Raw genomic sequence first — 18,386 nt, forward strand, 5'->3', positions numbered from 1 at the left:
GAGTTGGTGATGGACAGGGAGGCCTGGTATGCTGTGATTCATGGGGTCGCAAAGAGTCGGACACGACTGAGCGACTGAACTGAACTGAACCCACCCTTGAGGCATAGTACTCTCCAGTTGCCCAGGAAGACTTTCAAAGAGATACATTTTGGTCTTCAGGTGAGAGTTTTATTCTATTTTTAAACTACAGCAATGTTTAAACATTTGTACTTGTAACTATTTAATGGGATGATTTGGACATTGGAAGGTATAAACATAAAGAAACTAGTTTTTCTGACCATGTCTACTGCAAATACTTTCTGATGTTGTTTGTTTCCACCTGTGGGTATTATCTGGGACAAATATGATAGTGTTTCTGATTACTTTTGGTATTAATACATGGATTTTTAAAATCCAGGTACAATCTGAAACCAAATTTTAATTTTTTTGTACAAATTAAAATTTATTCCTCAAGACAGTCTGACTCAGGCTTCTACTTCTTTTGATCTGCTTCTTTCCCCTCTACTCTTTCATCTCTCCCTTCCCACAAGTCTATACTGCCTCTGGTTACTTTAGGTTTGAGAGGGGAGAGAAGTAATGTTTTTTTTTGTTTGTTTGTTTTTTTTACTGGTTTTGTTGTATTACAGGCTTGACAAAAGTTTGTGTGTTAATTTTTATTTCATGGATTTATTTATTTTTTTGGTGAGGAGGGGGAGCATCCTAAACTGCAGTTCCCCAATGTGGGCAATACTTCATTGACAGGCTACTTACTATTTCTTTCATTTCTGGATTCTAGTGACCCATTCCATATAGACTAACTTTGGGGATTGCCTTACTTCTCCAAGTAGTACTTTTGGGAAGGATCTCTTTCAAGCTGTTTCAAATTTGTTACCTTCTATTAGTTTCAACTAGGCCAAAAATTTCTGTATTTGTGATATTATTGGTGAGAATTCAGTTTCCTCCAGTTATAGCCCAGTTCTTTCTACTTTGCTCTCATAGCCAGCTCTTTTATAGTCTTTACATTTTTGTCCCCCAGGTGTGAACTAGGGACAAAACATGTGTCTCTTAAACTCCAGGGGACAAGGGCAAGCCCTCTGAGTGGATCTCTTGATGTAATTTTAATTTTCCTTAGAGGATTGCATACTGACAACTCACCAACAGTATTCTTACTAATAGTTTCAAACAAACTTCTAGCCCTCCCCTTGTATACTATTGATGAAGATGATGAACTAAAAATTGTAACACTGGCTTAATAATCTTTTAGTGTATTTGACAATGTTGTGTGGGTTTTGCCAAAAATTCAGGACAATGGACATCTTATGAGTTATGTGTCTTTAAAAAATGTATATGGTATGCCAGGTCTTAGCTGTGGCACATGGGATCTTTGTTGCCTGGTGCTGGATCTTTAGTTGTGCTTTGCAGGATCTAGTTCCCTGACCAGGGATCTCACCTGGGTCCCTTGCATTGGGAGCACAGAGTCTTAACCACAGGACCACCAGGGAAGTCCCTGTGTTATGTGTCCTTTAAACAAAGTGTTAGACAGCCATGTAAGCAAATAACCAATTTGACTTGTATCTTTTAAAGTTGTGTGGCCAGAGATTTCACATTGAAAAAGTTGAAATCTTCCTGGAAGCAAATATTAAGAATTTTTAAGAGTTATTTTTACCATATGGTCAGGTGGCAGTCTCTTCCTATGGAACCACATTTAGGAAACTAAAAGTGCATCAGAATATAATCAAATATGTGATGAATCTTGCTGTTCACAAAAGTACCATGATGACTGTGAATAGAACCAAATCGGTTTGGATTGGAAGAAGAGGATTATTTTACCACTTGCAGGAAGAGAGTCATCGAGTTTCACAAAACCTTTCATGAAGTTTGCATAATTCTCATTGCACAGAGGACCTGACGGAGGGCGAATTTCATGTCCCTATTGCGTAGGCTGTAGATGAGGGGATTTAAGACTGGTGTCACTACAGAGTATATCAGTGTGATGATTTTATGCATGGCAACTGAGTTGCCAGATGTGGGGCTCACGTACATCACCATAATGGTTCCATAGAACAGAGATACAATAACTAAGTGGGATCCACAGGTAGAGAAGGCCTTTCGCCGCCCAGCTGAGGAAGGAACACGAAGCACAGCTCTGAGCACCAAGGTATAGGATCCAAGGATGTACAAAATGGCCAGAATGATGATAAGAGAGCTCATAGAATGGAATACATGCTCTATTATGGGTGAGCTGGCACAGGACAATGCCATCAGAGGGTCCACATCACACAGAAAGTGATCAATGATGTTGGGACCACAATAGGGTAGTTGAGAAATGAAGAGAATAGGAACTGAATGTCCTAAGAAACCAGTGAGCCAACAAAGAGACACTAGAATGGCACAGAGCTTCCCAGTCATGATGGTGGGATAGTGCAGTGGACGACAGATGGCAAGGTAGCGATCATAAGCCATGACACAGAGGAAGAAGCATTCAGTTGTGCCCAGGGAAAAGAAGAAGTAGAATTGAGTGAAGCAACCAGAGAAGGATATGGTTTTGGTTTTGGAAAGAAAATTGACCAGCATATTGGGGACTGTGCAGGTCACATACCAGATCTCTAGGAAGGAGAAGTTGGCCAGGAACACGTACATAGGGGTATGGAGTTGGTGGTGCCACCTCACAGCACAAATGATGGCTATGTTCCCAGTTAGAGTCAAGATGTAGATCAACAGAATCATTGAGAAGAAGATGATCTGCATTTTCCAGGGACCAGGAAAGCCCACAAGACAAACTGTGTCACAGTAGATATCCCTGACTTATTCATGGTCTCCAGACTGTGGAGAGAAGACAGATAGACAACTCACTTTATTGCTAAGGCATTTGAAATTTTTCTTAGGGAAGGCAGTTTGATTCATTCAGGAAAATGTATCAAATATTCTAAAACATGTCTTGGGTAAATCTTGTCCTATTCTGAATAAGCCCTTTGGCCCTGACTCTTTGTAAATGTATAATTCTAGGCTGCTTGAACTTTTCTTTGCCAGTGGACCAAATCTGTTAAATGTCATCTTCTTTTCAAATAAAGAAATCTTGAAATAGAGATAAAAATTATCTGTCTTATGTCTTTCTTTTTTCAGTAAAAGCTTCATATATAAGGGCAATTAATGCCATTTAGTTCAAAATGAGAGGACACATATGCTATCATTTAAAAATAGATTGAATCTGACACTTCCTACAGATTTAAGTGACTTTAGCTCTGGCATTATTATTTCAGATTCTCTCTCTCTTTTTCTTGAACTATTTTCATTAGGAGATTTTCTATCATTTTTTCCCTATGATATCAGAAGAAAATAAAAAAGAATATTCAGATAATAAATTATTTATATATTTTGCGATCTCTTATTTAAAGACAGTTATATTGCACCACAGCTCATTTACAACTTGGTATTTAATCTTTTATTTTTTGCACTGAAAGTCATTATTAATCACCCCATTATGATTAATTTCACATAATTTATCACAGGGCTTCCTTGGTTGCTCAGACAGTAAAAAGTCTGCCTGCAATGCAGGAGACCCAGGTTCGTTTCTTGGGTTGGGAAGATCCCCTGGAGAAAGGTATGGCAACCCACTCTAGTATTCTTGCCTGGAAAACCTCATGGACCAAGGAGCTTGGGTGGGCCATAGTCTATGAGGTCGCAAAGAGTTAGACATGACTGAGCCACTAACACTTAATTTATCTGGTTTCATATACACTTAAAATATATGTCATTAAAGATGAATATTCTTTGGAAGGACTGATACTGGAGCTGAAACTCTGATACTCTGGCCACCTGATGTGAAGAACTGACTCATTTGAAAAAACCCTGATGCTGGGAAAGATTGAAGGCAGGAGGAGAAGGGGATGACAGAGAATGAGATGGTTGGATGACATTACCAACTCAATGGACATGAGTTTGAGTAAACTCCAGGAGATGGTGATGGATAGGGAGGCCTGGCATGCTGCAGTCCACAGGGTCGCAAAGAGTCAGACATACTGAATTGAAGGATGAATATAACATATGAGATGTATTGCAAAAAAAAAAAAAAAAAAACCACACTAAAATAACCAAGAGACTTCTAAAGCTCTTCTTATTGCTGTCATAAGTTCCCTTAAAATTCACTCTTTGAAAGATTGTATTTTAGTCTGTTTATTTATTTATGTACTTTGGCCACCTCATGTGAAGAGTTGACTCATTGGAAAAGACTCTGATGCTGGGAGGGATTGGGGGCAGGAGGAGAAGGGGACGAGAGAGGATGAGATGGCTGGATGGCATCACTGACCCAATGGATGTGAGTTTGAGTGAACTCCGGGAGTTGGTGATGGACAGTGAGGCCTGGCATGCTGCGATGCATGGGGTTGCAAAGAGTTGGACACGACTGAGCAACTGAACTGAACTGAAAGATATTTATTTATTTGGCTGCACTGGGTTTTAGTTTGGCATGCAGGGTCTTTTGTTGCAGCATAAGAACTCTTAGCTGTGGCATGTGGGGGTCTAGTTCCCTGACCAGGGATTGAACCCAGGCCCCCTGGATTGGTAATTCAGAATCTCAGCCACTGGGCTACCATGGAAGTCCCACTTTATTTAAACAATATCTCTCAATTTTCAAAATAGCAGAAAACAATTGAATCAAAGATGTTTTTAAAAATAATTACTTACCAACATTCCAAAATTTGCCCTTATTTCCTTTAAAATACCATCATCAAAGAAGATATCTTTTTAAGAATCAAACACAACTCAGAATAAAATTCATAATGATGACTTTAACATAATGAAATCTCTAGACATCTTTTAACAAGATATCTTTAGCTTTTTTTTGACTAATAGGAAATTTTCCTTAAAAATGATTTTGGTAAAATGGTATATGAAAGTGAAAGTGAGGTGGTATATACAGAATATTTATAGTATTCATTTAACATAATCAAATAGAAAAAAATTCCTTCTATTCAGCGAGGTTATATATTTAATATATATGTCTTATTTAAAGATAAGCATATTTACAATGATATAGATGTTGCAGGCTCATTAAATTAGTAATGCATAAAGTGAACTATAATCCTCATTAGAAGCAAACATAAGCTTCCCATTGAGCTGGTTGTGTCAGAACAGTTTGTAGTCCTGTGAACAAGAAACCAGGAAGAGAAGGAAATTCAAGGATGGAGGTAAATTCTTTTTAATTTTTTAAACTGGGATGATTATGAAGAGCTAAACTAACTTGCATTGATGCCCATTTTGGTGAGACATTTGAAAGGATGGCTCCCCACTACTGGAACCTGGTGCTTTTTAAGCTAGTGTCCACTCTTCTTAACAACACAAGAAAGTGGTGAAACAAAGAGTAGCCACTTACCTCTGAAACAGCAGCAACAGATGACTTGAATTCACAGTCTGAGTCACAGACTATGACTCAAAAGCTTCAAGTATTTGGGCTACAGACCATGTTTTTGACATTAAACAAAACAAAACAAAACAAAACAAAACAAAACAAAACACCTTACAGAAAACTATCACTCAACTGTAGTGAAAGCATTGTAAATTAATTTCACAGATAATTTCCAAAATAATTATGAGAAGCAATACTTAATATATTCACCATTAAACCCTAGGTGAATCTCAGTCTTCATGTACACTGATTTGATTTTATTATTAGAAGAATTTCTTAATGCTACTTTTCCTGAAGTTGCAGATGGGTGGACAAAGGTGGAGAAGCTAAGAGAGGACACCAAGAAAAGCCCTCCACTTCTATTTTCTCTTGGGTTCAGCCCCAGTGGTTGGAGCCACTTTCATACTATTTTGTTCAAAGTATCTATTGAAGTGATACCATTGCTGATGACCCAGCCACTTCCTAAAAAGGGAAAGACACGTGGATGACTTTGGTACCATTTAGTGAGCTTATTTTGGAGAACGTGAGTTCCATGGTGATCTAAAGTCTCTGAGTTTTTTTTTTTTTTTTGGTTCTTAAGCTGAAAGAGAAACCAATATTCTTTGATACTCAATCTCTTGAGTATATCATATGTATAGATGTATAGGAAAATAGGCCTACCTGTGGTGTGTAATAGCAGCAGTACCCAGTGGGGAAGATGTCTCCTAAATAGAATGACGCTTTCCTAGGTCATCCTGGGGAGTCCATACGGCTCTCCTTCACTGGTCTTAATGTGGAAGCCCTGGGTGAGACCCTCATGCGTATCTTATTTCACTTCTCTTGCACCATGAGATTCTGGTGGTCTGCTTCCTACAGAGTATGTTGTAACTATGTGCTGGTCTTCATGTGTGCATCATTTTGGCTGCTGTTGGGAATTCTCAGTTCTTTCTTTCTTAAATGTGATCCTATAACTTTTCATGTTTCCCCTATGGGCCTTCTTACTTCTTGCCTGGAGGTTTCATTAATATTTCTGATAGGTTGGCTCATAGGGATTATTAGAAATAAGATGCTACATTGACTCTGGGGGGACACTGTAGTCTTCTTAAGTCTGTGTTTTTCAAGCAAGTATATGTGATTTTGTGCTGTGGGATACAAAAAGTGCCTCAATAATACCATCTGAGGAAGGGACAGTTTTACTCAGAGGAGATAATTTTGTATTATGCCAAATATATGTATATGCCATGAAACAAAAAGTATAATTTTTAAGATGAAAATTTTAATTTAAAAGAAATATTGTCTCTATATGCCCCATGTTTTCTGACCACTGGTGCCAAACATGCTTTGGTGGTGGAAAGGTTTGATAAAAACTGCATTAGCATATTTCATCGTCTAGCATCAATAGGCCTATCTCCTTATTCTCCCTATGAACACCTAATTTCATTCCCAGTGTGGCCATAACTAAGGAGGTGTTCTCTCATTTTAAGTAGGTTAGCCTCTTAGTGTCTGACTTTCCTGTCACAGCATGGGGTTTGGGCACAAAAGTGGAATTTGTTATCAGTATCAGTTCAGTTCAGTTCAGTTCAGTCTCTCAGTCGTGTCCGACTCTTTGTGACCCCATGAATCGCAGCACGCCAGGCCTCCCTGTCCATCACCAACTCCCGGAGTCCACTCAAACTCATGTCCACTGAGTCAGTGATGCCATCCAGCCATCTCATCCTCTGTCGTCCCCTTCTCCTCCTGCCCCCAATCCCTCCCAGCATCAAAGTCTTTTCCAATGAGTCAACTCTTCACATCAGGTGGCCAAAGTACTGGAGTTTCAGCTTCAGCGTCATTCCCTCCAAAGAAATCCCAGGGCTGATCTCCTTCAGAATGGACTGGTTGGATCTCCTTGCAGTCCAAGGGACTCTCAAGAGTCTTCTCCAACACCACAGTTCAAAAGCATCAATTCTTCGGCGCTCAGCTTTCTTCACAGTCCAAATCTCACATCCGTACATGACCACAGGAAAAACTATAGCCTTGATTAGACGGACCTTTGTTGGCAAAGTAATGTCTCTGCTTTTGAATATGCTATCTAGGTTGGTCATAAATTTCCTTCCAAGGAGTAAGCGTCTTTTAATTTCATGGCTGCAATCACCATCTGCAGTGATTTTGGAGCCCAGAAAATAAAGTCTGACACTGTTTCCACTGTTTCCCCATCTATTTCCCATGAAGTGATGGGAACAGATGCCATGATCTTTGTTTTCTGAATGTTGAGCTTTAAGTCAACTTTTTCACTCTCCACTTTCACTTTCATCAAGAGGCTTTTGAGTTCCTCTTCACTTTCTGCCATAAGGGTGGTGTCATCTGCATATCTGAGGTTATTGATATTTCTCCCGGCAATCTTGATTTCCAGCTTGTGTTTCTTCCAGTCCAGCATTTCTCATGATGTACTCTGCATAGAAGTTAAATAAGCAGGGTGAGAATATACAGCCTTGACTTACTCCTTTTCCTATTTGGAACCAGTCTGTTGTTCCATGTCCAGTTCTACCTGTTACTTCCTGACCTGCATATAGGTTTCTCAAGAGGCAGGTCAGGTGGTCTAGTATTCCCATCTCTTTCAGAATGTTCCACAGTTTATTGTGATCCACACAGACAAAGGCTTTGGCATAGTCAATAAAGCAGAAATAGATGTTTCTCTGGAACTCTCTTGCTTTTTTGATGATCGAGTGGATGTTGGCAATTTGATCTCTGGTTCCTCTGCCTTTTCTAAATCCAGCTTGAACATCTGGAAGTTCACGGTTCATATATTGCTGAAGCCTGGCTTGGAGAATTTTGAGCATTACTTTACTAGCGTGTGAGATGAGTGCAATTGTGCAGTAGTTTGAGCATTCTTTGGCAGTGCCTTTCTTTGGGATTGGAATGAAACTGACCTTTTCCAGTCCTGTGGCCACTGCTGAGTTTTCCAAATTTGCTGGCATATTGAGTTCAGCACTTTCACAGGATCATCTTTCAGGATTTGAAATAGCTCAACTGGAATTCCATCACCTCCACTAGCTTTGTTGGTAGTGATGCTTTCTAAGGCCCACTTGACTTCACATTCCAGGATGTCTGGCTCTAGGTCAGTGATCACACCATCGTGTTTATCTTGGTTGTGAAGGTCCTTTTTGTACAGTTCTTCTGTGTATTCTTGCCACCTCTTCTTAATATCTTCTGCTTCTTTTAGGTCCATACCATTTCTGTCCTTTATCGAGCCCATCTTTGCATGAAGTGTGCCCTTAGTATCTCTAATTTTCTTGAAGAGATCTCATCTTCCCCATTCTGTTGTTTTCCTCTAATTCTTTGCATTGATCGCTGAGGAAGGCTTTCTTACCTCTTCTTGCTATTCTTTGGAACTCTGCATTCAGATGCTTATATCTTTCCTTTTCTCCTTTGCTTTTCGCTTTAATTTCCTCTAAATATTTTTCTTAGACTTTGTCTGATAGCCTTCTGAGAAGCACAAAAATATGTTTAAGGCATTGTTACTCCATACAATATGTGGTTATGGGATTGTCACAATGGATTTAGGAGGAAGCACTGTGAGTAAAAATGCACAATTGGGAGAAAGATTATTCAAGGCAAAATAAGAAGATTGATCATTGTGAAGTGCAGGGCCTTTGTGGATAAGCAGGAGAGAAGACTGAATGGAATATCTATTGAGTGAGCACTTGGAAGGCAGGAAGAAGAGTTTGTACTTTATCTGTAAGTGATAGAGGTTTGAAGTATACTCTGTTTTTGGTGTGACGACAACCTCAAACAATGGATAATATCCATCACTATGTAGTTTATTTGGTGGCCTGTTGACCCATTTTCTTTAAGAATACTTATTTTCTGAATTTAGAGGATTGCACCCATTCTTGAAAGGCTCTCAGTATGCATTCATTTGATTCTTTCACCAGATAAGGTTAAACCAGCAAAGATACATCACACTTACATAAAAAAAATCTATCTATATAATAACACCATATAATTACTCAGTGATTTTGTACATGTTTAAAATGTTTATTCAGCATTTATCATTGAAGAGCTGAACTTGAACTGCTAAGGAACTGTGAAAAACAAGACTTTCCCTTTCTTGTGAGCCAAAATATGACTTATTGTAGCCATTCTCTATCATTGTTACTATAAATAGTTAAGGTCAGAAATGACTAATTCTGCTTCTTTTTTAAAGATGTCTCAGTTTTGATTAATTCTTAATCCCAGGACTTTCTTTAGGGCATCTTTCATGTCTTTGTTTCGGAGACTGTAGATAAGTGGATTTAAGAGCGGAGTCACTGCTGAGTATACCAAAGTGATGATTTTTTGCATTCCTGCTGGGTTTCCTGATGTTGGGCTCACATACATCACCATAAGGGTTCCATAGAACAAAGACACCACCATCAGGTGGGACCCGCATGTGGAGAAAGCTTTAGTTCTACCAGCATGAGAGGGAAAACGAAGCACAGCTCTGAGTACCAGGGTATAAGATCCCAAGATGGAAAGGAAGGGGCCAAAAATAATCACTGAGTTGAAGGTGTAGCAAATAAGCTCAGTGGAAGGAGCAGGGATGCAGGCCAGTGCAAACAATGGGCCTGGGTCACACACAAAGTGGTCGATGATGTTGGGTCCACAGAAGGGAAGTTGGGAGATAAGGACAATGGGGACTGGATAGCAGAGAAATCCACTCACCCAACAAACACAGACTAGGACCACACAGAACTTCCCAGTCATGATGGAAGGGTAATGCAGTGGGCAACAGATGGCCAAGTACCGATCATAGGCCATAACTGATAGGAAGAAACACTCCGTTGTACCAAGTGAAAAAAAGAAATAGAATTGGATGAAGCAGCCAGTGAAGGAGATGGTCTTGGTGTCAGAGAGGATGTTGATCAGCATGCTTGGGACAGTGGAGGAAACATACCAGATCTCTAGGAAGGCAAAGTTTCCCAAGAAGATGTACATGGGCGTGTGAAGCCGCCTGTCCCATTTCACTGCACAGACAACAGCCCCATTCCCCAGCAGCGTCAGGAGATAGACCACCAGGATTAATGAGAAGAAGAACATCTGCATCTCCCTTTCACCAGGGAAACCCAGAAGGACAAACTCAGTCACAAAATGCATTGTTGTGTTCTGGGATCCCAAAGCTGTTAGAGAAACTGAAGTTAACAGAGCAGTGAATAATCACGAACATTTGTAGATTTTGCTAACAAATAGCTTGGAAAGGTACAAAGGTTGGGGTTGCAAAGAGTAGGACACAACTGAGCAACTAACACTTTCATTTTTCACTTTCACTTTCAATATCCATTTGAGCAGCAGGGAGGAGAATGCTTTATCCTTTTTTGTTTGTTTGTTTTAATAGATAAGAAAATGGAATATCAGAGATTTAACGAGTTTACGTGAATGTGCAAAACCAGTAACTTCTAGATACACTGGCCTATTTGGAGACTGGTTTGAAACAAATCCCACTTCATTTCAAATATTGCTATAACCCTGAGTCTTAGTAATGTTTCATCTTTTATGTTTAAATCATCATCCCTTGGATAGCCTACATACAAATATAAACTTTAGACAATCTTTTTTGCTTTGAAATAAAGTTGAGTATAGATCTGAAGCAAATAGCTGTAGAAGTCCAGTTAAAAAGCAGGTAAGAGTGGAAATGCAGGGTGGGAGTCTTAAGCCTGCTTGCTTTTGCTGTTCTCAGGGAGGTGCTGCAGATGCCCAGGATTCTACAAAATGGTTTGAAAACCATCTATCCATTTTTCTCTAGGTCACATTCTATTATGTGGCTTCTGGATTTGTTGAACAGTTCAGCCCAATCCCCTCCTAAGGAGCTGGTTCTCGCAAAGCACTATTTTTTGTTGGGGAAAAAAATATCTCCTTTATTACTTGGGATTCCCCTTGTTGAAGCTACACAAAATAAGTCTAATTCCTCTTCCATTATGATGATGGTAGGGATGTAAGTAACTGATGGCAGCTATCATGTCCTCTATACATGATTTCTTTTGGAAGCCATCATTTTCCTGGTATGTGTCCCTCAAGCTGCACTATTTCACATCATAACTGAGCTCTTGAGGTAACTTGCAGCTGAACATATCAATTTCTCTAGAATGTAAACCACATGACTTCATTTTTGCTAGGAATTAAGCCCTAAATTGGAGAAGGCAATGGCACCCCACTCCAGTACTCTTGCCTGGAAAATCCCATGGACGGAGGAGCCTGGTAGGCTGCAGTCCATGGGGTCGCTAGGAGTCGGACACGACTGAGCGACTTCACTTTCACTTTTCACTTTCATGCATTGGAGAAGGAAATGGCAACCCACTCCAGTGTTCTTGCCTGGAGAATCCCAGGGACAGGGGAGCCTGGTGGGCTGCCATCTCTGGGGTCGCACAGAGTTGGACATGACTGAAGCGACTTAGCAGCAAGCCCTAAATACCATAACTTGTCTGCTCATTATCTTGCTTTTACCTAATTTAACTTAATAATGAATAGAGAGGTTACTTTAGGTTGTGCTAAGACCAGAAAGATGTTTCTCATATTGGCTGATTTAGGATTTGGGACAGGAATATAAACTTGGATAATTTGCTAAAAACCTTCCTAAAACTATTGGTATAGGTTCATTTCTATGTCCTAGAGTTTCCTGGTTAAAGATCAAATATTTGACTGGGTAAGCCACCATCAGTATTTTAAAATCCATAGTATATTAACTACAAAATAGGATAATTGGTTATATTATTAATGTCGTTGTTAAGATACTCACAAAGTTTCATCTTTTTGCAGTTTATACAACCTTCAGAGTGCAAAAGGCTTGACTCTCAGTAGTTCAGCAAACCTGGAGCAAACTCAGAGGATAAATGTTTTATTGCGAAGGTAGCTTTGGATACTTGTATTGATTAACAGTATTTTTAGAATGATTACAAAATTTGCCTCTATAAGCATGACTCATAAACATGAACATTTAATTTTTGTCCAAGCAGTTTAGTTCAATGGACTACAATTGTAATGACCATATGTATTAAAACTTACAGGAGAGTTATAATTTCCAATATGCTTTCCATAACTATACCTGTATTTGCTAGGCCACATGCTGTCATTTTGCTTGGAAAATACAGTTACTAGGCTTTCAGCAAAAAATGTTGAATAATGAATTTAAATTGTAACATGTTATTCATTTTACTTATTCATTTGTACATTTAATAAATGTTTATTTACTTTTTATTATATTTCTAGCAGTGTGCAAATTCTGGAATAATGGTAAACATAGGAAATAAAATTCATCCCTTTTTGGAATTTATGGTTTATAAAAACTATCCATATTGTCACTTACATCTGTATAGTCACACTGTATGTGACTGGAACTTCCTTCAACTGTGTGTTTCACCATATACCCAACTATGTGCCGTGCACCTAAAAAAGACATCTATTCCAGTTAGAACTAAACTTAGATAAATCTACATAGTGAATGCAGTAGCATGATAAATTTTATTTGACATAGTGAGATATTTTTGGCTTTTTAAGACAGAAGGCAGTGACATGAGACATGAATTGATTAACTGTATTCATCTTCTGGAAAGTTCTTGGCACCAAGATGAGAAATATAATTTCAATTCATGGTTTTTGACCTGGAACCAAGCCTCATAAATCTTAACTCCCACTTGGTCATTTGACTTCATAATCTTTATGACCTTTTGATGTTTGTGCTGCAGTGAAATTTTAGTTACTACGGAATATAGGATCAGAGAAACATGTATAAATGAGCTTCACAGGTCTCTGCATCCATTTCTACTGCCTCCACCTCCAAAGTATAACTATTATAAGCTCAAATGATGAATTTGTTTATTTATTTTGGCTGCCCTGTGTGGCATGTGGGACTTTAGTTCCCCTGACTAGGGATTGAACTTGTGCTCCCTGCAGTGGAAGTGCAGAGTCTTAACCACTGGACCGTCAGGGGGGTCTCTCAAATGATAAATGTAAGTCCACCTCGTACTACTCACCTCAAGTGATAAAACAGATGAACAGTCAGAGAGAAGAGGAGGAAAAAGGAACCTGGGCAGTTCTTTCTGTACGAACTAATAAGGAAGCCAGGTCCTCCTCTTTAACTCCAACCACTTGCTTAGGATTTAAGCTACCTTGCTCAGAGGAGAACACTTTAAAAATTATAATTGCAAGATTCTTCTTTCTTTAAATATTTATATTTTAAGGTTAACCTATAGATAAATCCAAAGGACAGAAGAGTCTGCTGGCCTACTTTTTTTTCAGTTTCTACTCATCACTTGTCACTGGCTGACAACTCTGAAAGAATAATAACAACCTGCTTTAATTGCTGTAGCTGGAGGTATTTGTCAATCAAAACTTCACTGACCAATATTAGAAAGAAAGTGATTCAAGACTCAGGCTGCATTCTAACTGAAGAATAGTTAATTCTCCCTCCAGAATATCCAAGACATTTGAGCACTATTTTCCTTAAGTGAGTTATATAGTGGGAATTCTGTGATACCAGAGTGAGCCCTTAATGTGAATATTTCACCCAAGACCTCCTTAGGAGTGTGTTGAGAGAAGAGAACTGCAGGCCTTAACACATTGTTCCTATAAAGAAAAAAGAGCTAACAGATTTACAGAAGAATAGTGTGCTCTTACAGCAGTGGGTGTACAGGAGGATGCAGGCAGACTTTCCTTACATACCTGATGATGTTTCTGTCTCCAAGAGGTGGATGTGAGAGAATTTATAGCCACAAGACTGTCCTCATTACCCCATCTAAAAGCTCATTCATGGATGGATAGGAGCATTTGCGGCTCCAGAGACTTGTTTCCTTTAGTATTCTGAACAAGATGAAGTGTATTTTTCATGCCAGTGATTATTAAGTTTGCAAGTCTCTCTTGAATAGGATCCATAGTTCCCTAGTGTGCTCATTGGTAGGCACCTGGTTGCTTATGCATGTGTCTCTGTGCATCCATCTAATCCTCCCTATATTTGTTTGTATTTCCCCAGTGGTTTAACTAGTGAGATACAGAGGTCTGGATAAATATCCAAGAGAAGCCAGGAAAATTTTCTTCTTTGTGGCGATAACCTTCCTCTAAAGAACTGATCTGAGTATAGGAAGGGAGGTAGAGAGTGGGACAGGTTAATGAGAGAGGAGATAAAAAAAAGAGAAAGAGAAAGAGAAAGAGAAAGAAAGAATGTGTGTGCATTTAAGAGTGTGTGTATGTATGTTTGTGTCTGTGATCTTTTCTCCAAAGTACATCCATTTCATTCTTGGTATTTAACCTGTAAGGACTTAAGTTAAAAAAATTCTTTGTCTATACAAAGTTACTTAAATTTGTTATATTTGACATACAAGAAAGAATCTCCCTTTTAAATTTTAAGGATAATTTGAACACATTTGTTTGAAAAAATCGAGTTTTTTGTAAAAGTGGATGTGCAATGCTATTCACTGAGATAATACAATATTAGTGAAAATGAAAATTTAGCACTGTAAATGGTTCAGAGACAGGAAGTATGATTTCTTTCATTGATACCAGGTTAAGGAGAACAAACAAGCAGAGGCAGAGAACCTGAGGGGAAGAATTCAATCATAGCAAGAACTCAAGTAGAGAACACTACTGAGTTTACGAGTGAGGATGTATAAGGCCAGAACAATGTCTAAAAATGTCCCTGTCCCAACAGTGTTAACATCATGCGAGAGCCTGTTAAAATACAAATTCTCAGGTCCCACCCCTACCTAGTGAATCAGAAACTCTCAGTGTGGGGCCCAGAAACCCCCTTTTTGGACAAACCTTTATGTTATTCTGCTGCATGCTGAAGTTTGACAACCACTGTATAGATCATTAAAGATTGAGTTAAGGATGGGTATGTTTGAAGGAGCTTCTAAGTTTGGGAAGGATTTCAGTAGGATCAGGAATTAGTTGAGTGTGGTTTGGAGAAAGGATTAAGAATGATATTTGTAGGGTTAATTGACATCTGAAGCTGAGTTTTAGATAATGTTGTATGTAGAAAACCAGGCTTAGAATTTTAGGCATCTAGGAGACTTTTGAAAGAGACCTGGGATAAGCAGGGAAATGGTGTAAAAAAGATTATTCAGGCATCATGTGAAAGGGAGTGACCTGGGATTAAAAAGGGGCACTGGGTTTGAATAGAGTTGAACCTAAAGAGGAGGTGGTGGGCTAAGAGATAGAAAACTAGGACACAGAAAATCTAGGTCCTGGGCTGAGTGCTTTTACTTACTAGCTGTAAGAGCCTGTTGAGTTCATTTCTTCAAATATTAGATACATATCTTCTTTGTGTTCTCCATAGGGCTGACGTGAGAATGAAATAATAAGAAAATATTTTGCAAATATCTATATAATCATAATATGATTGTGATTGAAGAGCCTCAGGAATGGATTCCTAACTCCATTATCTCTCCAGTTTGTTATGGAAATATCATTCCAGAATTAGAATTTCCTTTCTGAGGGTCTAGGAGGACTTTCCATTCTTCTTGGGCAAACCAGTTCCTTGACTTTTACTCCTCCCCAAATATATATCCCCAAGATCAGTTTGCAGATACAAGTTCCTTTTAAAAGAAATACAAAGTTTTATTTGACAACTAGAAATAAAGAATTTTAAAAATGCCCATGCCTCTATTTAGTCTGTTGTCAATGAAACAACCATGGTGATGACCCTTTTAAAATATAATGGGATTCTACTACTCCTCTGCTCAAAACTCTGCTCAGAAAGGCTTTCCATCTCATTCAGAATTTAAAATTCTTACTATGGCTCACAAGGGCCTGTACAACTTGGCCCTCTGTATGCTCTCTTTGACTTCTCTGATATTTCCCTCTTAATCTCTCTATTCCAATCAAAACAATTTGTTGCTGCTGCTGCTGCTGCTGCTAAGTCGCTGGAACACAATCCTGCCTCAGGGTCTTATGGAGAACTTGCCTCCCTCTGCATGGAATGCTCTTCCCTCAGCTATGCACACAGCTCATTCCCTCATCTCCTTCAAGCTTTTGTTTAAATGGTACCTTCTCCCCCTGGCCTTCCCTGATGGTCCTATTTAAAATTTCAGCCTTTTCTCCCTCACTTTCTGTCTCCCTTTCCCTTTCTCCATATTGTTTATCACTTTCCAAAATAACTATATTTTTGCTTATTTTTTTATTGTCTGTCCCTCACTAGAAAATAAACTCCACACATAGAGTGTTTTGACCATTTTGGTCATAGTGTATTTCTAATGCCTCTGAGAGTATCTAGAATAAAGTAGATGCTCAATAAATTTTTGTTGAATTGTAAAAATTACTATTTTAAATGATGTTAAAACATAACTTATATAAGCATGAAACTTTTTGTCTGTCCCTAATCTAGAAGATTCTGGACCATGAGGAGCTAAGAGGATAGAAACTTTTTCTATTACTAAATCCTTTGGTTATGTATCCATTAGACATTTAAATTAGATTATTTATTCACTTTAAAGGATCTTGTACTGTCTTAAGAAATGCCTTCAGTACACTGATGATGATTCACCTAGGATAACTTCTCTTAGTCTAGCTTTACCTCCTTCCCCTAATAATCAAAACTAAAACAGTGTGTGGAATAGGACAAATATAATGCCCTCATATTACTATCTAAAAAGTTATTCATGTTGAAAATATTGTTACTATACTTAGGATGCCGTCTGAATCAGCTGTGGTTTAGCTCTGCCAGGTTAGTTGAGGAATGAAACATGGATGGAATCCACTAAAAATGTCTTCTTTACTGTGTGCACTGGAAAATTAACAGCAGTATATGAAATCTTTTTTAATTAATCTTTTATGCCTGGACAATGGTTTGCTTGTTCTCATGTAGACTAGTTTATGTTCATTCTATTTTCAGGACTTTCTTCAGTGCAGCCTTCATCTCCTTGTTTCTTAAGCTGTAAATCAGGGGGTTTAAGAAGGGAGTCACCACGGAATAGAACAAAGTTATAATCTTCTGACTTTCAGCTGGGTTATCAGCTGTAGGGCTCACATACATGGCCAAAAGAGCCCCGAAGAATAAGCACACCACTGTCAGATGTGATCCACAAGTAGAAAAGGCCTTCTGTCGGCCTGCTGCTGAAGGGACTTTAAACACAGTAATCAATAAAAGGGTATAGGAGCCAAGGATGTACAGAAGAGTTAGCACGATAATGAGGGAGCTGAGGACATACAAGACAATCTCAGTGACAGGAGCTGGGACACAGGACAGAGCCATCAGTGGGTCCATGTCACACACAAAGTGATCGATGGTATTGGGCCCACAGAAAGGCAACTGAGAGAGCTGCACGGTGGAGACAGAGTAACTAAGGAACCCAAATACCCAGCAAAGAGACAACAAAACAGAGCAGAGCTGTTGGGTCATGATGGTTGTGTAGTGCAATGGGCGGCAGATAGCAAGATACCGATCATATGCCATGATACAGAGCAAATATACCTCAGTTGTACCAAGGGAAGTAAAAAAATATAACTGGAGGAAACAGTCAAGAAAAGAGATGGTTTTTGTTTCTGAGAGGAAATGGATTAGCATACTGGGCACAGTGGAAGTAATGTACCAGATTTCAAGGAAAGCGAAATTCCCTAGGAGAATATACATTGGAGTGTGGAGCCTTTGGTCCCACCTCACAGCGCAAACAATGGTCCCATTTCCCACCACGGTAAATATATAGATTCCAAAGAACAGTGAAAAGAGGAAATACTGTAACTCTTGACAACCAGGGAAGCCTAGGAGGATGAACTCCGTCACGGTGCTTGCTGCTGAATTGTTCATGAATCCCAGGACTGCATAGAAGACAGAAGATACCAATATATAAGTTGCTTTGTTTCTTGAAAAACATAGGAAACCTATGCAAGGTATATATGTTGCCTGTTCTGCAATTAGTTTGGAATAACCCATCTATTAACTCCTATCTTATTTAAAAGCCACCAACAAACAAATTTCAATAAAATTGGGTTCATAACAATAGAATCGTTATATTACTTGTATTTTGTTTATCAAACGATTAGGTTAAAAAAATCCTCTCTTCCCTTTGAAAATTTTGAAAAC

At 38.8% G+C, this 18,386-nt stretch overlaps 3 protein-coding genes across 3 annotated transcripts; all 3 read right to left on the reverse strand.

The window, feature by feature from the left end:
• Positions 1-1,848: 1,848 nt before the first annotated feature.
• LOC133255976 (olfactory receptor 11H7-like) lies at positions 1,849-2,927 on the reverse strand. Its single transcript, XM_061430633.1, is given in 2 exon segments — positions 1,849-2,750; positions 2,753-2,927. Coding segments are annotated over 2 exon segments (942 nt in total). The 5' UTR covers positions 2,793-2,927.
• A 6,626-nt stretch (positions 2,928-9,553) lies between these two features.
• Positions 9,554-10,547, reverse strand: LOC133255357 (olfactory receptor 11H6-like). Its single transcript, XM_061429821.1, is given in 2 exon segments — positions 9,554-10,528; positions 10,530-10,547. Coding segments are annotated over 2 exon segments (993 nt in total).
• A 6,636-nt stretch (positions 10,548-17,183) lies between these two features.
• Positions 17,184-18,128, reverse strand: LOC133255184 (olfactory receptor 11H4-like). Its single transcript, XM_061429735.1, has one exon. The coding sequence runs from the start codon at positions 18,108-18,110 to the stop codon at positions 17,184-17,186; it is 927 nt and encodes a 308-aa protein (XP_061285719.1). The 5' UTR covers positions 18,111-18,128.
• Positions 18,129-18,386: the final 258 nt, after the last annotated feature.

This window comes from Bos javanicus, chromosome 10 (assembly GCF_032452875.1).
Source record: "Bos javanicus breed banteng chromosome 10, ARS-OSU_banteng_1.0, whole genome shotgun sequence".
Taxonomy (NCBI): domain Eukaryota; kingdom Metazoa; phylum Chordata; class Mammalia; order Artiodactyla; family Bovidae; genus Bos; species Bos javanicus.

Coding starts and splice junctions, on each gene's coding strand:
- LOC133255184 (XM_061429735.1), bottom strand. CDS start 18,110: ATGAACAATTCAGCAGCAAGCACCGTGACGGAGTTCATCCTCCTAGGC.